The sequence below is a fragment of the Paramisgurnus dabryanus genome, chromosome 11 (genome assembly GCF_030506205.2).
Source record: "Paramisgurnus dabryanus chromosome 11, PD_genome_1.1, whole genome shotgun sequence".
In the NCBI taxonomy this organism is placed as follows: domain Eukaryota; kingdom Metazoa; phylum Chordata; class Actinopteri; order Cypriniformes; family Cobitidae; genus Paramisgurnus; species Paramisgurnus dabryanus.
The window spans coordinates 30,483,773-30,506,167 of record NC_133347.1 but is presented as its reverse complement, the minus strand read 5'-3'; the positions used below and the strand labels follow the sequence as shown (position 1 = coordinate 30,506,167).

General features: G+C 37.3%; 2 protein-coding genes across 2 annotated transcripts in view; both read right to left on the bottom strand.

Annotated features, from left to right (window-relative positions):
- LOC135729873 (cytosolic sulfotransferase 3-like) overlaps positions 1 to 22,395 on the bottom strand; it is a 34,184-nt gene that overhangs the window by 1,643 nt on the left and 10,146 nt on the right. The window contains exons 3-6 of the mRNA XM_065247765.1: positions 18,233 to 18,361; positions 17,482 to 17,582; positions 8,448 to 8,574; positions 114 to 211 (exon numbers count right to left, since the gene is read on the bottom strand). Coding sequence (XP_065103837.1) covers positions 114 to 211; positions 8,448 to 8,574; positions 17,482 to 17,582; positions 18,233 to 18,361 — 455 coding nt within the window. The remainder of the gene's footprint in view (positions 1 to 113; positions 212 to 8,447; positions 8,575 to 17,481; positions 17,583 to 18,232; positions 18,362 to 22,395) is intronic.
- On the bottom strand, positions 8,660 to 11,167 carry LOC141283011 (general transcription factor II-I repeat domain-containing protein 2-like). The gene has a single exon (XM_073816274.1). The coding sequence runs from the start codon at positions 10,806 to 10,808 to the stop codon at positions 9,492 to 9,494; it is 1,317 nt and encodes a 438-aa protein (XP_073672375.1). The 5' UTR covers positions 10,809 to 11,167; the 3' UTR covers positions 8,660 to 9,491.

Genomic DNA, 22,395 nt, shown 5'->3' with positions numbered 1-22,395 from the left:
ACAAATTACACTTTAGACACAGAGGCCATCATTTATGGGTTTCTGTGTTCATTTGATAAAATGAGGGCCAAAGTCTTGAAATATATATATATTATTCTATGAAAGAAACATACTTCAACCAAATCCTCATAGAACAAGTACAGTAAGTTAGAATATGTCTGTTTCTTCTCCCACCATCCGCTGACATGGTCATACCATGGACCAAACACATCTGTGGGGTGAAAAGCTGATGTTTAATGATGATACTTTTAGACTGGTTTTTTGACACAGTAGATACTCTGAATACATTTACTCTACCTAAAGAGTACTAGTCATAAGATCCTTTTAAAATCAATTTCTAGCCTTACAGATGTGGCCTTTAAAAATGCGCGTTTCTGAGAGCAGAATGCCGCGGAGACTTCCGAAATTCTGCGAGATCCCGCAGAAGGGGAGTTCGGTGGGGGACGCAGGAAATATAAAAACCTGTAGAGGGCAGGCGTGTTTCATGTAGGCCATACTGACGACAATGTGTGTGCTCGACTTCATGCTTAGCGTATACTGTATGATATTGAAGTAACATGACACGGATTATCAATGTTTAGGCGATAGACTTTGATGTCATACAAATGCATGCTTTTTGGCAAACATTTTGTTGGCGAAGTTTTCTTTTGCCAGTTACATAAACAGTCACATATTCTTCATAAAAATCCGACTCTAACGCGCATCATTTGTCTTATTTTTTCCGTGTACTTACAGTAGAAGAGACGTGATGTATGATAATCGAGTCTTATAACAAAATAATTCGCGAAGACCTTTGAAGAGACCGAGCGCATTTACGCAATATCATTAACTAGTTTATCTAATTTTACATTTAGTTCATTTTTGCATCTGAACGTTTTAATAGCTTTAACATGGTTGTGTTGCACTTTTCTGCATTACTGAACAGTAGGCTACTTTTTATATTATCATGTTTCCATTTACATGGTATGAAACACGATAAAAAGTATGCAATGGTGTTTAATACATTTCACTGAGAATTTGTATAATATGTTATACTTTTGTACTAAGGAAATAAAATCATATTGTGAGTGTAAATATTCATAAATTGGAGGAGTTTCTGAGGTGTTTGTCATCGGCAAAATGTGCAGTTTCTTTGTTGCTGATTAAAAACCGTTGGCTATGTGATTGTTTAAAATTGACATTTTTTCTACTTATTATTAATTTATTTTTTGCCTACATTTACTCAAATAATATCAATGTGAAAATATAAGTAATTCATACTTCAAGTTAGGCGTAAAACTTACACATTTTTGATGTCAAATAGAAATAATAATAATTTGAAATATGCAATTATTACAGTTTAAAAAACTTAAATATATTACTCTGACCTTTTTAAATATATTGACTAAAATAATCTGTAAATGTAATACTTATATTATTAAGGCGTATACATCAAATAATATATGTACATTTTACACAAAATATCTGTTCTATTTTAAGTAATTTATTTTCCAACTAAAAAATCGCATAACTGCATTAAGAGATTTTATTAAGTTACTTTAATCATTTATTTTAGAGATATTTACAAAGCCACTGAATCATTTTTAACAGTGTGTACATTATGACCTTACGGTAGACTATTATTAAATGCATATAAAAAAAAATATGTAAAACTAAATAAAAAATATATCATACACGGACTGTATGTAAGCATACGTTTTCTTGTTCGGTGCACGTGGGTTTAAATGCCGTTTTTCTAAAGAAGAATTTTAAAACTTTATTGGTGGTAGTTGAGAAGAATTCCTTTTTCCATTTCTAAATCATTTTGAGCGCAATATAAATATATCATATTTTTATTCTTATTATATAAGAATACGCAATTTTTACAACATTTTTAACATATGGAAAATATACGTTAAGCATGTTGTGTGAATTTCCTAATTACAAGCTTTTGATGAAATTGCACCAAAACTAAACGTGCATAAAAACATAAAAAAGTAATTTAAATAAGCGAAAAATCTTTTTTATGAGATCAAAATGTTGAATATAATGTGCTATTGCTGAAAATTGCCCATCTCTAAAGGAGAATATTCATCTTTAAAGTTGAAGAAACAAAAAAGTACTGACAAGCATTCTCAAATATAGCCTATATATTCTGCATGCACTCAGTTGAGAAGAATTCCTTTTTCCATTTCTAAATCATTTTGAGCGCAATATAAATATATCATATTGTTATTCTTATTATATAAGAATACGCAATTTTTACAACATTTTTAACATATAGAAAATATACGTTAAGCGTGTTGTGTGTATTTCCTAATTATAAGCTTTTGATGAAATTGCACCAAAACTAAACGTGCATAAAAACATAAAAAAATCATTTAAATAAGCGAAAAATCTTTTTTATGAGCTCAAAATGTTGAATATAATGTGCTATTGCTGAAAATTGCCCATCTCTAAAGAAGAATATTCATCTTTAAAGTTAAAGAAACAAAAAAGTACTGATAAGCATTCTCAAATATGTATATTCTGCAAGCACTCATTTATCCATAATGATGTAATTTATTTTTTAATAACATATTGTCGCTGTCGGGCAAAGATACTCTCTGGACACCAAGACCATGTCTATGGGTTCAAGAATAACAAAATATTGGCCATTTGAAACTCGAAAGTCATCACTTTATTTTGTCCCATTGTTTTCCATTTTGCGGGTGATAAAACTCCTGTGCACGTCGTTCAAATTCATTGAAATTTTGTTCACTTGTAGTTTAGCAAGTATGTATAATACAATTTCAATAATGTTTTTACACTGCACATCGTCTGAGGAAATCCGAAGTTGCGTCGAGGGGAACCAAGCTGACAGCCGCGACAGCAGAGATTGTCACGTAGTACCTACAAAAGGCGATATCATTCTGGCTTGGTGGGATGTCAGCCAGCGAGAGTCCTCTGATTCTGGCCTTGTTCTTTTACTCCTCAGAGTCTAAAACCAGGAGGGCATATTAAGTATTCATTGTATTTTCATTTTAACAGAGCAGCTATGGTTGCGCGTTTCACACACCTCTCCAAACCACGTTGTTAACACTATGCTTGTTCGACTTCATGCGGCGCCACAAGAACCGACAGCCGGATGACGTCAGAGTACCGCGAGAATGATTCAAGAAATCATATTTCGCCTCGCTCTCGCGATACTGTGACGTCTTCCGGCTGTCGATTCTCGGGGCGCCGCATGAAGTCGAACAAGCCTATTGACAGCAGCAAAAGCTACACATGCGCTTTTAACTTGTAAAACTCAAAGGTGTATGGGTAATGTAGTCTCTGCTCTCGGTGGGACGAATTAGGTAGCTTGCATTGTGAAGGGCGCTTTGAAAAGCGGCAGCGCAGCCAAAGGATTAAATTAAGCCTCTGATTTAAACAGATGTGCAAATGAGCGTTCTGGTACGCTAGAAGTACGTTCTGGGCGCAGGGAGAGGTGGTGGTACGCAAGAGCTATATTTGGAAGTGGCGGTACTGAGTACTGGCGCCTACCGGCCCACATTAAAGCACTGGCGGTAGCAAAGGTAGACGGCCCTTTGAAAAGCAAAAGAAAGCTGATAAAAATGAGAAACCCACACTGAAATAAATTGGAGTAGGATTTAGGCTACTTAACAAAATCTAAACATTTTTCACTCAGAAAATGCTAGTAAATATAAACAAAATTATCAGCAGCTTTAACTTTATTACTTTTTTAATTTTAATTCACTCTTTGTTTCAGCGATGTTTATAAATATAGTATATTTTTGCATTTTGATTACAAACTGTTCTACACTGAAAAGAAACTAATGTAATCTTCATGATTTAATCACGTAAAACACAAGTCTAAACACAAGCACCACTTTTCTGAATGATGATAATCACAAACATCCCAGAGTTTGTAAACCAATTGTTTGTAAACATATTTAATGCTAACTACTTAAAAATTCAGAAAATATTTTTTACAGTGTATAAATAAAAAGACATGAAGGAAGTTCATTCCAAAATGTAATTAATTGTACATGGTTTAGCTGCTTGTTTTAGCAGCTACCAGTGACACAGAGTCAAGAAATTAAAAACCACCCCTAGGTCTGCCAATTCTTTGCCAACCCCCAATGCTAATCGATCACCTCATCATCAGGGAATCAAAAGAAAACCGGTTTATCCAGTTTTCACCATCGCGTTGGGTTTTAATTTCAACCCTTGCAGTTTCTTTGTTAAAATGCAATTTAAGCAAATAGGCCTAATACATACGCTGTATGTTATTTTAAATGAATGTTTATAACTTATAAAATTAAGTGGATATCAGGTAACTTAATTTGACATATGTTGATATAACCTAGGCTCTTTTTGTTATGAAACATGTTCAATGGTTACAGTGCCTCATGGTGGGGTTGAACCCCTGGTTCAGTTTACCCCATCTGGTTCACTTTGCCCCACAGCCACCGTTTTGGAAAACTGCCTAGCTTAGTAATTCAGGCTAATCTTTAGCTAAATCATTCACATGGTTTTATACATTAGCCTATCACCAATATGTATTGTATAAATATTTAGACCTGGATAAATCTACTTTGACATAACAGCCATTATACCTGGTATGTATACATTTTACTTTGATAGGATAAAAACTGTTTTTTTTTTTTTTTAAATCATACTTTAATCATAACTCTTTAATTTGTCCTTCTCTTTAACATTGCCAAATATAAATTATGGTTGCTACCTGTATTTGTGGTCACACGGCTACAAATCTGTATGGTTGCCTAGATAAAGGGGGTGGGTCAACTTACCCACTGGCTCACTTTGCCCCACTCTCCCCTACTTGGTATTGAGAAACGGGCATTGTTTATCGAAGCCGGAGCGCGAGCTACAAACTACAGAGCGAGTGCGCGGGTGCACAATGGTGAAAGAGCAACACACGATGTAAATAACTAAACCAGTGCTCGCAGTACAGACACTTTATATTTTAGCGTACTGCGTACCTTCACTTTCTTTTGCGTGCCACCACTTCTCATGTTGCTGGTACTTTGCCTTAAAGAGTCAAAGGGCGTTTCTATGTGGCGCTGCGCAGACAGTTCGGCAACTAAGACATCAAAGTACCGCGAGAGCAAGTCGAAATGTTACAAATGGTCCGACTTTACCTTTGCTCTCGCGGTACTCTGATGTCATACGCCGACCAGTCAGCGCCGCACCATTTAAAGTCGAACACACAAAGCGTCAAGGCAGGGCCGCTGGAAGTCATTTTGAACAGGGGGTGCTGTGAATTTTTTTAACCAAAAAACCTATGAGCCTATAGGCCTATTTAAAATACATTTTAAAAATAAATACATTGAGATTTACTACTTTATTGTCATATACACTTCAGGGCACACAGCCAGGGTCTGAAACACAGACATCATCAGTTCTCAGATGAATATGCGCTATTAATCAGAAGCAAAAATACTTATCCCAGGGGGAATTACTTTCGTTACAATTTACATACAACATATAATATTATAACAACATATAATATTAATTAAACTTCACAGTTTTCAATGTCCATGCGGACGAACATATTTTACTTTCGTTTTTAAGTTAAGATCACACGTCGATTAACAGATGTAAAATATTCTCACATTAACATACCTAGTATATTTTTATATAGATATTTTTTTACTAAATAGTACTATTACTGTCTTTTTTAAACATATAAATAATTCATAATTTGAACAAAAATAATAATGGGTTTAGTTCTGATATTGTATACTTTTATAAAGAAAAACATGGTGTATAATTACATTTTTAGAATATAGGCTTTATATAAGGTTTGTACTGTAAAAATACTTTATTTGTTACAAACAAAAGATAAAGAATTTACAAACGTGTGGAGAGCCATTTCAGCACTTGAACAGCGAAATGTTTTTTTTAAAAGCATTACTTAAAATGTTTTCTCATCTCACCATATCTACAGGTGCAGAGTCATTATATACAATAAATCCGTTGGGTAGCATTTAAAAAAAAACATTTAAAAGTAGATGCATTTGTTTAAAGCAAAGCATTTATTTACTTAGCTACAGATGAAGCAGCTCTTTGCGCCTTCTAACGTCTCATAATTGGTCATCATTTATGTCCAAGAGACTCAATAATAATCTGTTACATTTTAATCCTTTAATTTTTCATATTAAAAAGCGTTTTTGTGCTGCTGCGCATCCATGTAATAAACAAACCCGCGTTGTCATTCCGTTAATACGCATATTATCAACGCGCTCTTTACTCGAACAGAAAAAACTCGCCTCGCGAATTGCGCCGGTTGTATAATAGAGATTCCAAAGTCTCTCATGAGCTAGAGGACTAATATCCAGGGAGTTCAGTATTTCTGTGTGGGCATGCATCAGGGAAAGGTGTGTGAGTCTTTTCTGGGTCATGGTGCTGCATACCAATGTCTTCAAAAGATGCAAGGCGGAGAAAGTGCGCTCGGATGAGGCCACGGATAGGCACAGTAATGAAATTAAAATCCAAAATACACGTAATAACCTACGTGTGTCAAAAATAATTTCCTAAAATATTCATAAGTAATATATCAATTGTGCAAAATATTTTAACCTAAAAAAAATATATTTCTCGCCTTCCCGCGACCATGCGTCAAGGTCTGGAGGAAAATGATACCTGCCCGGATCCCACGCACGCATCTGCAGTTATATACATTTTACAAAACCAGTATTCATTAGATTTTAAGAACTTTTTTGCCACTTTTAAAACTGTAAAACTAAATAAAAAAGATATCATATGCCGAATAAGCATGTAAGCATATGTTTTCTTGTTCGCTCCACGCAACACGGGTTTAAACGCCGTTTTTTTTCTAAAGAATAATGTTTACACTTTATTGGTGGTGGTTGAGAATAATTTATATTGCTTGCAGAATAATGTATATTGCATTTTAGCGCAATATAAATGTATCATATTGTTATTCTTAAATTAAAGAATACTAATATATTTTTTACAACATTTTTAACTTTAAAACATACATATAAAGATGCTTTGTACAATAGCTTTGCTTCTGACAACAATTTTCTGTAATAAATCAGTAAATGAATCACAAAATGTGTTGAAAGTGGCGAATAAAATGCTTGTCAATTCAAACAAAGGTGTATAAAACCGCTTTAATTAACAATAACTAAACTGTGCTCTTTTGCATACCTCTACTTTTCTCATGTCTTTCTTTATACCACCTTTATCTTTTTAAAATCTTGCCACTTTTAGAAATAATTTGTTTGCATTTTTTGTATACTGCACACTTTATTTGCATCAACTATACCCATAATAACATTTTCTACGTTTTCCTTTCAATAAGGAAATCTGTTTATTGTTATGAATAACGGCTGAAAGGATTAAAAAAAATCATAACACTGACTGCCTATATGCGCAAGAAAGGTATTATTAAAGTTTTAAATATGTAAAACTAAATAAAGATATCATATGCCCACTGTACAGTATGTAAGCATAGGCCCATGTTTTCTTGTTCGCTCTGCGTGGGTTTAAACGCTATTTTTCTAAAGAATATTTTTTTAACTTTATTGGTGGTGGTTGAGAAGAATTCCTCTTTCCATATGTATAGCATTTTAGCGCAATATACATGTGTCATATTATTGTTCTTAATATATTAAGAACAATAATACTAATATATTTTTACAACATTTTTAACTTTAAAACATGTATTTTTATACCACATGAATCTCTTTAAAATATTAATACTTTTAGAAAAACGGACATAATTATTAATATTATAAACAAACAATGAAACGGTGTCAAAATTCGACAACACAAATAATTAAGATATTCATTGTAAATAGAGTTAAGGGTATTAGGCTCACACTAAATTCTTTGTTGCACTTAGTATAAATGCCCATTGCACGTACAGTCATCTTAATATATGTATGCGCTGTTATGCTGGCAAGAAGGGGTTGACGTCACTTTGCTGTTTTAATAGAAATATTAAATATTCAGCAATGCCCTTATTAACTTCTGGAAACAACCGCAATGACAACGCATATAAAAATGTAGTTTTTTATGCGCCACCTGGTGGATTTTCTGTGAAGCGAAACACATTAAGGGAAAAGGGAAAGTAGCCCCCCCGAAAACACTTGCAGAATTCTGCGTGACTCCGCGAGACGATTTGGCGAATGCCGCGGGAGAAAACGCGCGTTTTTAAAGGCCACATCTGTAGTTTCCCAGACATAGTTTAGATTAAGCCAGGACTAGGCCTTAGTTTTATTAGGTCACTTAAGTAATTTTTTTACATAGCTCACAAAAAAACATTACTAGTGTGCATCTTGAGACAAAGAATGGCAAAAATAAATCTGTTTCTGTTAAGATATCTCAAACGTTTTAGTCTGGGACTTAATGTCCCTTAAAGTTTAGAGTTGTATTGTAATTGACAAATACCTTTATTTTTTATTTGTTACTTTAACAATTGTTTAACTTACTTTTTCCTTCCATAAACTTCTGTAAGAACTGGTTCCAATCACCCGGTTCAGGCTGTACCATGTTCATTCGGTCAAAATGAAAATAGGAAACTGCATTGTCCTTCGCATTACGAGCTACATACACAACCTAGAATGAAAGACAAAATAATTCAATTTCAGAAGTGCTGTAATTGCTATCACACATAATTTAATAAAGGTCTTTTTCTGTAGATTTTCAAATGGGCCTCTTCAATTGATGCATGTTTACTTCTACATTACACTGTACAGCAGGGGTGTCAAATTCAAACTCTGTAAGATAAAATCAGGGGCCGACATATATTTAGAGGATTTTTTTATTAAAGAAATAGTTTATTAGTGTTTACTGTAGTGTTTTTAAACTCAATGTTCATTAAACCTTTTTGATTAAAAAAGGTTTTAAATCTATTTTATATTTGGAACACATTTAGACAACATCTGTGTCACAGCACAGGCTTCATCAAAACAAGAAATAACTCATCAGCATAACTGCATAAAACAGTACTTTTTGAAACAGTAGCCTACTTTAAAACAGTACTTAAAACAGTACTTTAAAACAGTACTTTATACAGTACTTTAAAACAGTAGCTTACTTAAAAACAGCAGCTTAAAACAGTCATTTAAAAACAATTTCAATTTCAGAAAACTGTTTAATCAACAATTGATAGATATAACTACCACATGGCAACAGATGTTATTTTATGTGGGTTTTCAGTACATGCCAAACATAAGAAATTAGGCATTTTTAACTCTTACCAGACACCTTGCATCTTTTCTTAGAAACAATCTCATCTATTTTAGGACTAATGTCCTTTGCCATAGCCACTTTCATTACGGAGACCAGATGCTGGTTTGTGAGGCGGGATCTGTGGGATGTTTTGGTCAACTTCATTATAGAGAACATCTGCTCACACGTGTAGGTGTTCCCGAACATAGACATGATGCGTGCAGCGTGAAGGCGCAGATGTGGCATTGATTCAGGGAGTAGAGGTGCAAACTCAGCTGCCCCAATTGACTCATATTGGGTCTTTAGATGAGTATTACACTGCAATTCGATGAGTTCAACTGAAAGTGCACAGGGACAGTGTCAGCATCAACTGCAAACGGATTCGCGAACAAGTCAAAGTTGATTTTCTGTCTTTCAAAATCAGCAAATCTCCTGCTGAATTCCACTTTCAGTGTATTCAGTTTGCCGGCATCCACTTCAGTCGGGAACGGTATGGTGACTGCATCACTGACTGACTGACAAACAGGAAAGTGAGACAGGTTGCCTTGGTGCATCTGGCCCTCCCACAGACGCAGTTTCATTTGAAACGCCTTTACAGAGTCTCGCATTTCAGTGATCAGCTGCTTTCGACCCTGTAGTTTTACATTTAGGCCATTTAGGTGATCCGTTATGTCACACAAAAATGACAAGTCACTTAGCCATTTTTCATCCTCAAGCTCGGGTATGGCCTTTTGTTTGCTTTCCATGAAACGAGCATTGTGGGTATCATAAAATCTTTGCATAACTTTACCCCGGCTGAGCCAGCGGACCTCTGTGTGGTATGGGAGATCCTCATGCACACAGTTTTCCTCCTCCAAAAGTGATCTGAACTGCCAGTGATTCAAACCCCGCGAACGAATAAAGTTTACCGTTTTGTTCACAACTGTCATTACTTGCCCCATGCCTAGCACTTTTCCATAGAGGGCTTCCTGGTGAATGATGCAGTGGTTTTCTCCTGTGTGCTTTTCTCGTACCAAACCACGGACTCCCCCGCACATCGCAGGCGCACCAGCAGTTGTCAGGGCAACAAGTTTATTCCACTGCAGTTCCGAGTTGCTGACGCATTGCTCCACTTGTGATAAAATGTCCTGTCCAGATGTTGTCCCGTGAATTGCTCTTAAATCCAAAAGTTCCTCTGTGACGGAAAACTTAGCATCTACTCCTCGAATGAATACAGAGAGCTGGGCAGTGTCCGTCCGGTCTGCACTCTCATCTATAGCCAATGAATTGGCAACAAAGTCCTTAGCCTTTTCCTTTAGCTGGATTTGTAAGTCGGAGCCCAGCTCATCCACCCGACTAGCAATGGTATTTCGGGAAAGGCTGATGTTAGCAAAGGCTTGCTTTTTTGCGGGGCACACAATACCACATACCTTTTCAATACAGTTATTAATAAATTCTCCCTCGGTGAACGGCCTGCATGCTCTTGCTATCTCTTCTGCAATTATAAAACTTGCCTTCACAGCTCCCTCACTCTGACTGTGCATGCAAGAAAACATGTTTTGCTGAAGCTGAAGTTTGTGTTTTAGTTCTTTAAACTTTAAGCAGCCGCTGATCCATATCCATGCTTCCATACTGATCATGTTTTGTTTCAAAATGCCTCCTAATATTATACTCTTTAAAAACCTTGAGTGCCTCTTGACATATGAGACAAATTGGCTTTTCTTTGTACTCACAGAATAAATACTCTGTTTCCCATCTTGGTTGGAATTGCCGATATTCACTGTCCACTTTTCTTTTTTTAGACATTGTCAGAGTCACTGGCCCACCTCAGATAGCATTTACGTTGTTTACAGTTATTCGCTTATTCTCTGATTAAGTTAGAGTTGAGTGAAGTGCGGCAGCGCCACCTGCGTCTCAATGTTGTAATTGTCACAGATGTATATTTAAACAGAGCACGGGCCACATTACAATGATGACCAGAATTTGTTCGCGGGCCTTATTTGACCCGCGGGCCTTGTATTTGACACATGTGCTGTACAGAAATATTAGGATAGTGATGATTTTGACTATATCTTCAGTTTGTCCATACTTTCCAACTCAAAGCTGTATAAACTTGAATGCTGATTGGATTTAATGCATATCAGGTGATGGGCCCTATTTTAACGATCTGAAACACAAGTGCGCAGCGCAAAGCGCAAGTGACTTTGTGGGCGAATCTTGGGCGATGTTGCTATTTTCCCGGCGGGAGAAATAACTCTTGCGCCAGGCGCAAATCAATAAGGGGTTGGTCTGAAGTAGGTTCATTATTCATAGGTGTGGTTTGGGCGTAATGTCAAATAAACCAATCAGAACGTCATCCAACATTCCCTTTAAACGCAAGTGCGCAAGTTCCATGGCGGGTTGCTATTATTGTGACGGATTTACCAGGCGCATGCTAGGAGCGGTTCACAGCCGAGGAGACCAACGTTCTTGTAAGAGCAGTCAAAGACAGAGAAGTTGTTTTGTATGGGGATAGGAGAAACCTGCCCAAATCAGCTTCGGTTTAAAAGGCGTGGGAGGAAATAGCAACATTTGTCTCATCAGCTTGCATCCCCAGGACGTTGCGCCGCAAGCACTACAATGATGTCAGGAGACGGGGGAATCCCAAGCTTGCCAGCATAAATCGGGCACGCCGTAACGGGAGGTGGATCTGCCTTTACTCAGGACCTGACGCCAGCAGAGGACATCGCTGCGTCCACCCTCACCGCTGAAAGCCAAGAATCGCAAGCAGTCCAACCCCAAAGTACACTTACAAATCAAGTTCACATACATTAAGGTTTCTTATGAAAACATTTTAATTATTATTTACATAAAATAAATGTAATACAGCCACACAACAAATTTATGAAATATTTTAATCGTTATTTGCATGATATTTTTTTAATGCAGCCACAGAAAATAAATAAAAACTATCACCACGATGCTCACCACAATGATTTCCTTTATCTCATGTGTTCATATTTTTTATTGTAACAATTTATGATTTGCATAAATAACTGTTGCATATTTGTAGATTAGATAAGCAAAGTGTTTGTGCGTTGTGCACACTATGGTCAAGCATGCGCCCTTAAAATAGCATAATGAACAACGCACAACGCGCAATTGTTTTTTGAAACTGCAAAATAGCATCAGGGATGGTTTGCGCAACAACAACTTCCTTTTTTGCGCTGAACCTCCCAGGGAGCGCAAGTTCATTCCCTAGTTTGCCGACGTGCGTCTGTGGATGGAAAAACCAGCTGTGCGCCGGTGCAAAATACGAATGATACATGCGTCACTGACAAAGTCAATTGCGCTGGGTGCAAGATAGGGATCGATATGTGTTTGCGTTACGAGGTAGGGTGTGGCCGACAGAAATCAACACCCTATATCAAGGTGTGCATAAATATTAGGCAGATTGTTCTCCTAAAGAAAAATGGGCCACATTTTTTTTAACTGATTCTGAAAAGTCAAAAATTGTAAAAAGTCTTTCAGAGGCATGCAGCACTCTTGAAATATCTAAGATTTTGGGGCGTGATCACAGAACCATTAGATGTTTTGTTGCAAAGAGTCAACAGGGTCGCAAGAAACCTGTTGACAAGAAAAGACGCAAATTAACTGCCAAATATTTGAGAAGAATCAAACATAACGCTACCAGGAACCCCCTATCATCCAGTGCTGCCATATTCCACAGCTGCAACCTACCTGGACTGTCAAGAAGTACAAGGTGTTCAGTTCTCAGAGACATGGCCAAGGTAAGAAAGGCTGAAACCCGACCACCTCTGAACAGGACACATAAGCTGAAAAGTCAACAATGGACCAAGAAATATATGATGACAGATTTTTCAAAGGTTTTGTGAACTGTTGAGATGAGAGTGACTCTTGACGGACCAGATGGATATGCCCATGGTTGGATCACTAAAAGTTGATTGACTGTGTGATTGGAAGGCTTGTGACTGTTATCGAAAAGAAAGGTGACTATATTGGTCACTGATGATTTTTTCCCAAAATTTCAGGAATGTTTCTTTGGAAATTTTGAGTTTGTTTATTATTCTCACTTTAACAGGTCAAACTAAAAATCTTTGTTTTTCATGTAGTTGCATAATAATTCTGCACACTCATAGTTGCCTTATAATGGTGTACATCTAACTACTCTCTTAAGAAAAGCAAAACTTCACTTTTACAACTTAAATGTTCAGGTTTGAGGGTTTCTTAACATTTTGGACTGGCCAAGAGCACTGTACTTGTACCATAACAAAAGTAATCCTCAATAATACCACTTGCCTAATAATTCTGCACACAGTGTATGTTGCCAAAGCAAAGCATGTGTAGCAAATTTATATACATAATATATATATATAGAAATATGTCTCCCCAAAAAAATCTGAAAGCCATTAGTCATTTTGACACAACTTGTAAATGTACTTCCCAGTCTTGTAAAGTTTGTAGCAAGTGTGTATTTAACTTAATGCAGCACAGAGTGATCTACGTGAAGTTCTGCAAGAAAGCGATTAGTAAGCACTGGTCTCTAAATTCTCTTTGCTTTACTTTGAAGTCATATGCTGAAAGGTCTGTGCAGCACTACTAAAGTTTAACACATTCCAGTGTGATGGAAGAGCATAAGATCATTCTCCAAAGCAAAATTAAAACTTCATCAAGACATTGTCTGTCCGATGTGGCTGAGTTCGGGCAGGAGAGCGGGCTTGTGCCCGAATTCGTGAAGGAGAGCTGTCTTTTAGCTGTGAGCGGGCACCTAGCTGTGCTCAGGAAGATAAGCGGATACAGGAGCGGACTCTTTGATGAACTCTGGAGCAGACTCTGCATCTGAGGGGACCACCAAGAGGATTTAGAGCTGGTGGCATTGGTGCTTAAGACTGATGGTGCCAGGAGAACTAGAGTGGACTGGGAATTGGAGTTGCCATTGTGATCCACTTTGGACACTGTGAAGGGTAAGCCACACAGCCACAACACAGTGTCCAGGTATTGTTTAAGACAACCTATGGTACCTGACTGTAGAGGGGGTCATCCAGCCCACTCCTGAAGATGGTCCCAAAAAACCAGAGTTCGAGTAAGCATGTGGGTACTGGAAGCTGTGGAGCTGGTGGTTGGCAGGGTCTATTAGAAATCATTTAATGGTCCGTTCTTCTGTCAGGCGTAAACGGCAAACTCTTTATTTTGCAGGGCATGCAGCAAAACAAACAATATCCAAAAGACAGGCACGGGTCAAAAACAGGCAGATACTAAACAAGATACAGGTGACCAGATACGGACAGGCTAGACAATACAGAGTAACAGGCAATGTAATGATCAGCAGTGACTGACCAGAACTGAAGTGGCTTTATACTAGACAAACAGGAAGTGGGATGTGAAGTGTGACATGGCATGATATATAAATAAAATAAAAGTCAGAACAGAACGGGGTGTCAAAATAAAAGTACAAAACACAACATAACACAGAACAAAACCTTACATTTACACATAATTTAAAACATAAAAGTGTCCGTTTTTTGTGCCGACTCCCAATAAAAACAGAATGTTGTGCTTTTCGCAAAATTAGGAAAATAAACGTGATGCATGTTCTGTTCTCTCTCCCTCAGTGAAGGTCTTTTAGATACACAAGCTGCATGCCAGAAACATTTACTGTAACTAAACAAATACTTTTCATACAAACAAAAGATAAATGTCTACATTATGCTTGAAATGTCTTATTTTAAATTATGTAAGTGAAATAAAAAAAATATTCTCATTCGGTGTTAACTGTATAAGAAGAGGAGTATAATAAGAATGAGCTGAGATCGCCACGCCCTGTGCCATTGAAGTAGAAAAGCAGAGACGATCCATATGCATAGCTCTAGCCCACAATGAATCTCTGATCCAGTTTCTCCATTCATTGCTGTGCCGAGTTGTTTTATCAGAGCGCAGCAAACATATCATTTAAATCCTTATTTACTTGCAAACAGTACTTTTACCAGAGTTCAATAACAACTCAATACACTTCATCCCTTACTAAATTTACCATGATTTACTATAGTATTTGTAGTCAAAAACATGGTTGCACTTTTTCTGTAGTAAAACCATGGTTTTTATAAGGTATACTTTTGAAATTATAACAAAATATTTCAATAGAATATATTTATATAGTGTGTGTGTGTGTGTGCATGCGTGCGTGCGTGTGTGTGAATGTGTGTGTGTATTTACATTCTATTAAAATATTTTGTTATGAATTCACAAGTAAACCTTATTATGTTTTTACTACAGAGAAAGTTGTTTCCTCTTACATTCCTGCCTACAAGGCTCATTATGCGGCTCATTATGCAAGTCATTTAACTTCATCAGGTGTCAATCACAAATTCAAGAGCTTTAACGCCTTCTCGCATATGGCCTTTCTCAGCAAAAAGTTGCTTAGAAATTCTAGATCAATAAATTGCTTAATGTGAATGAGTAGGAAGAACGATTCTTACATTATTTAAAAGAAAAAACTCTAAACTGCTAGATCCTGTTTTGAAAAGTTTTGTGAAAACATGTTTAGTATGGTTTTTTTGTGACTTAAAAATTTAGCTTTTTCAAAAACCACGCATAAATATTTTTCTCTCAAAAACACAAACATGTACATACATGTTCCTCATATAATACTAGGGGTGGAACGGTACACAGAAGTCACGGTTCGGTTCGTACCTCTGTTCAGACGTCACGGTTCGGTTCAATTTTCGGTACAATGGAGGGAAAAGCAACACAAAAAGAAGGCAAATTTTTTTAGTACTTAAGATAATCTTAAAAACATAGGTGTCCTTATCTGTTTTATTGTGAGATGTCATGAATATGAACTGAAATGCATTTAACATACTATCTTGTATAACAAAAATGTATAAACTTGTACTCATCTTTCATACAAAGATGGGTTTCAAATGTATTACAAGTTATCTAAATACATTTTTAAATTACATTTTAGCACATTTATTTCATATTAATATACTAAAGAACAAAAAAAATGTAGACTTGTGGGATGCATTAATAGGTGTGTACGACTTCATGAGGCGCTGCAAGAAACGACAAGTAGATGACGTCAGAGTAACGCGAGAGCGATTTGAAATAAGCCTCTTCCGCAAGATTTCTCGCGGTACTCTGACGCTGATGGCGCTGCGTAAAGTTGAGAACACTTAAACAACTGAAAGCAGCTGAACTCGACAGAACTGCCCTGCGTATGCGTGCGCTTCGTCCATTAATTGTATATTAGCAGGACAATATATCTCCTACTTCTCAGCGTGAGAAAAACAAGGTGTGGCGTGTGAAATGACTGAAATGCGTGTGTCTCATGGTGAATGCGTGAGACTTGAGAGCCCTGATTAGATGTATTTCCACTCACATAACCAACAACTGCTGAAAACGCAGACACACAGTCTTCGTCTTTTCCACCACTCTCTCGCCTGTACTACTGTAACTGACTGGAAAAGTGAAGTTTTACCAAACTTGCGATCTTAAAGAGGCTGGCGGATCCTCACCACCATTTGCCATACTCGCTGTCGCTACTATCTCACTCACTCACTCACTAGAACGTCAACCAAACAAAAAACTGCAGAGTGCCAGAGAATGCAGACGGGCTCTGATAGAGTGCATACATAGGCGGAGCTCGACTGCATCAGCGCCAATCAGAGATTCAGAGCTAAAGCGGGGCTACAGATTAGCTGCCTATAAAGAACCCGCGTATCTTACAGTAGTTCGGCATTACATTAATTATTTTGCACGCAAGTTTTTTTATTTTCATACCATGTATTCTCCGTTTAAATTAATGCACCGAACCGTGATCCCCGTACCGATTCGGTTTTGAAACGAATACATTTACCGTTCCACCCTATAATACTGTAGCTCATTTTGTGCTGAACACAATGTTATCAGATGTTTGCCATTATTTTGTTTTTAACAACTGAAAAAAGCACAAAATTTGTCTGCAATGTCAGTGCAGGTCAAAACTTCCCATGGGCCCCAAAAACCCCTTAGACCTCAGAGGGTTAATAATAAATCATGGCAGACAGGCATGGAATGCACACTAAACAACACTAAGAATGGACAATGACAGAGGGTAACAGAAGCATATAAATGGAGTTTAATTAGTGAAGATGATGGCTGGCAGGTGAGGAAGAGTGGAGGACCATGGGTAATAGGGTTCAGAAGGAGTTTAATGAAGGAAACGAGATAAACAGGCAGGGAAGCAGATAGGTTAGTGTAACAGTGTGATGGAAATCAACACAGACTTATAAACAGGAAAAATCAATATATTTATTTATTTATAAATATATGTACCCTAGAGTTCTGTTCCCAGAAAGACTTAGGCACCAGCTGAACAGGTAGATGAGTTTTGATGAGGCGAGGAGAAGTTTTCAGATTATTAGCAAGTTCTGTCCCTGAAAGTGAGAAATTTTATTCTAGATTAGAAGTCAAGCTGGTAAAGATGTCTCATGCACAACATCAACATCCAAAAAATACAACATATGACGGAAACCAGCAGGGCAACAGGCTTGTTAAACAGATAAACACCAAAGCCAAAATTTGCCCCAGATTTAACAAGCCTGTCAGCTTGGTTGGTGAGAGACTTGGACGGTACATACACTCTAAAAAAAATACTATTATATTTTCAACCCAGCATTGGGTCAAAAAGGGACAAGCCCAGCCCGCTTGGTTTTAATTTAACTCATGCTGAGTTATTTCAACCCAAAATGTGTGTTATTTTAAACCATTGTTGGGGCGAATATAATCACTTTCTGGGTTAATTGTTGAAAATAACCCAGTATTTTATTTGATTCTACAGTGTATACAGAGTCAATATTACATTTAAGTTAATATGAGGTAGGATTTTGGAATACATATTTCTGAGAGAGAGAGAGAGGCATTTCAAGGAAATAAAAACATGTTTATTCATGTGAAAACTTCCAGTCCATCTAGTTTATATTTCTCTTAATGTAATGTCAAGCCATTTTTAAGATGGAATAATACTACTCTTGATGGAATATATCATGATTGAATTAATGAAGTGAATTATACTGTGATCTCTGACCTGTTGGAATAACTTGAAAGCATGACTCCAGGAATGGCACCCTCATGTAAATTGGCTTTGTATTCCGGTGATCTGAAGCATCATTACCAAAATACAGAAGGTCCAATATATAAGAAAGCCAGGTGGTACCTAGTGGAACAGTGGAGAAAAAAAAGAATTAATACTAATAATAATGTCATACCTTTAATAAACTTTAAATAACAATAACTGCCAAACATGGGAAAGGAATGTTCACAAACTACAGTGTGGACTGTATAATGATGGGGGGGCACAAACAAACTTAATATCAAACTGTTATTGTTGTAATGCAGGACTGTAACAATGCACTGTATGGTTACTGCTTAGCTAAAATTTTGAAAATGTTACAGCTGAAGTCAGCTGTTACACGTAGCATGCAATAAATGTGCTATGAATCTGTGAAATTCAGTTCAATGTTTGTTTATTATCAGTAATAAACTAATCAAGGTGATCATTTACACACACACACAGACACAAACGCACAGTTAAGTTGCCTAATCACAGGCTAGTCTGTTTTTTTCCATCAATTTAGAGCAGCACAAGCACAATTTGACACTGTGTGGCATTGGTGGTCTCGTCGGCCCGAACTGAGTGAAACGCCCTACTCTGTGCAGCGTTTCCCACAGGATTCTGAGGGACTTGTGGCGGTGATGACGTCACAAGCTAATTAGCATATATGTGACGTCATCACGTGTTTGCGTTTGATCGAGTGTTGGCACCTGAAATATGTTTCACTTCTACTCTTTGATCTGTCACGTTATACTGCATTTTAACACAACTGATTGCTATTATTATATTATACATATTATCAGTTCTGTTGTCAGACATAAAATGAGTAGACTATAGCCCTATTCGGAAAGTTTTACGGTTGTAGATGGCGTAATGTAATTTTACCACAGGACGTCTGTAATATTGATGGTCAATTCGGACGGGATTAGAAATCTCAGTTAAACATTCAGAAATGGGAGGGGTAACTCGATTGCGCAGCAGGTCACCTCTCCCGTCGTCATGTGCACGTTGCTTCTTGATATCAAGATGACACAGACGAGAAAAACTCGAAACACTGTGTTTAATTTCAGTTTGGGGAGAACGTCAGTTTCAGGAACAGTTCTGTGCCTCTGAGAAGTGAATTTGACTTTTTAAAGTTTGTGTCGTGTTATTCAGGAACTGACTTGCCACTGACTTGTTTTTTTTTCGCCTAGAACGCAAGTAAATGCTTAAGCACTTTTATATTTGAAAGAAACCCGCAAAATAACAGGAAATTACGAAATGTACGTGTATGTTTACAGCTGGGGTATAAATCGCCATACAGTTACATTGAAATCTTACTGCTGTTGCTCTTCTCATCAATGTCTTGTTGTGAGCCCTTTTTTATTTAAATGTGAGTTTTATTGTCGCGTATAGCGCAGACAATTGGGTGCAAATTCACAAAACATGTGCGCTGGCATACCGCATCATATAGAGAGTGAGAGAACAGGTGTGTGTGTGTGGGAAACACTAATGCTAACCTTTCGTCAAGTCATCAGCTGTCTTCACTGTCAGTAAAATCTGTGACGGTTGATGTTTACGCGAAAAAGAAAGTATACGGAGGAACAGCGTCAACGGACATTGAAAACACCGCCTTTTCACTGTTATGTGTGAGAGAGAGAGAGAGAGAGAGAGGGAGAGAGAGAGGCGCGCGCTGCACACGAGAAAGGGAGGGGCGCGCTGGGTGCGTGCAACAATGAATTAAGACGTTTTTAAACAGTAAAATATAAATGTAAATGGGGATCATGAAAAATCTATTTGTGGTGGCCAGTGTTGATTCCGTGGCGGTGCGCCACGAGTAAATCAATGTATGGGAAACACTGCTGTGCTTCATGGATTATGTGTTTCCAGACAACATACAGCCCAACCCTGCTCAATCTGCATGAATTTCCCTTAAACAAAGTGGTATTTCCTTGAACTCGGTAAGCTTCCCAAAAAAATATCCATAAGGAAGTCACACACTGGGCGAGAAGCCCAACTGTCTGCTGTGACCCTGTGGCAGCCTAGCACTTACTATTGACCAGCTGCCACTCCTGTGCAGAAATGCTAATATTATTGCTAATATTATAACAATACCTGTAAAATGATAAAGCTGAAAGTTCACTGCCAGGCGATATATTTTCTTCAATAGAATTTGCCTTTCAAAGCCTACATTGAACGGCCGATTTGGACTACAGCCCTCTACTTCCTGCTTTAATGACGTCAGTAAAACAGTTTTTTGACTAAACTCCACCCACAGGAATACGTCAGTCACCAGCTAAGCTAATGACGAGCTAAACTGCTATCGAATCACAACACACTAAACAAGCTACACAATCAGAACTCATTACTATTTCTGAAGGAGGGACTTCATAGAACAAGAAAGACATCAGCCTGTTTTGAGGACAGTGAAAACAACGCTATACAGATAAGTCAATTGTGTTTTTTAGCTTCAAAAACACATAAAGAATGGGACCTTAAAGTTCAGGGAGAGCTTTTACTCCGCAAGGTCATTGTAAGGTAAAAATGTGGTGTTTTAAAATGTTATGTTGTATTATAATATCTAATTTGCTGTGTTATGAACAAAGCAGTGTTATTTATTTTTGGACTCAGCACAACTCACACTTACAGTATTTTCGGGCTTGTGCTTTTGTCTGGTGCTGTTTCTCCTGGCAAACAGGTTAACCTTTTCATCAATTTGTCAAATTGCTTCCATGATGTTCCTATCAATAGATTATTTAAAGCGTTGTGCTTTGTTATGATATTTGAGCATGGTTGCTGCAGCAGCAGGGTCAGGAATTAATGAAAATATATGACGTCAAGAGAGTCTGCCATATCTTGGCTTTTGGTGAATTGATGCAACATGATCTCACAAAGTTCCGTGGGATAGTCACGGAATTTTTTGCTCATTTTTCCGTGGCATTCTCACGGATCTCCGCATATTTCCGTGGCCCTGCCACGGACTTTCTTTTCCGTGGCATTCTCATGGATTGGTTGCTCAACTGCTTTTTCCTATTTTCAAACCATTGTCGCTTCGGTTTAGGGTTAGATTTGGTGTTTGCATTAGTTTGTCACTTTAAGTATTGGTTTAAACTATTTTTTCTGATGTATTCTTTTATATTTTCTAAACTTTAATCAATTGTTGCCTGGCGTTGGGGTTAGAGTTGGGTTTGGGTAGGGATGTCATTTTATGTAAATCTAACCCTAAACCGAAGCGATAATGGTTTGAAAATATGACACGGAAATTCGTGAGATCAGGTTGATTGATGCCACATATTGAACGTCGTTACTGCATTATTATATCTATACACTCTTAAAAAGAATGTGTTAAAATAACACATATTGTGTCTAGTTAAGGAAAACACAGCAAATTATCTTCAGAAAAGGTCTCCTATAGCCTTTTATTCCCTGCTGACATTAATAAGACGCAGAAGATTAATTATGTATTTTCTGTTTGAGGGGGGCAAATAATGTAAAACGTTCAGAACTGTTATTTTACACTGAGTATTATTGCTGCCTACCCAAAATTCCTTACTGCCCCCGAGTCTAGAAAGCCTAGTACTGGTCCTGTCATTTGGTAAAACAAAGTATTTTTGTGTTGAACAACTTATATTTCTCCACACCCATGATCAATCTTGTGGCCTCCATTACTTTATTCTTGTTTTTTCAAGTCTGAAGATAATTCTTAAAGGCTCTCTAAGCAAAAATGTTCGACGTCACTTGTTGTTGATATTTGAACTGTTTTCAAACAAATGGAGCGTAGTTAACTCCTCCCCCTCCCTTCCGTGCTTTCGTGAACGCGACCAACCCCCACCCCCAAATCCTTCTTGGCGTTTATTGGCTGTAAAACTTTGTTTTGTTTCGTGGTGCAGGTTTGGCCACTGTGTGTATATTGAAGTTTGTAGAGCCTGGGCTGTCTACAGAGATCGCGTTTTTTTACAGTTTGATCAGCGGTCAGGTAGCAAGCAGATAGTGAGGAGATGTGTGCTGTATGTAACAAAAAAATGTTTTATGGTCTAAAACGTGTGAATTCGCTTAGAGAACCTTTAAGGTGCCTCTGATTACATCCTATTGTCTCAGAAATAACTGCAATAAGCCTGTCATTTGAAAACCATTTTATGTCATTGATTATGAAAAAT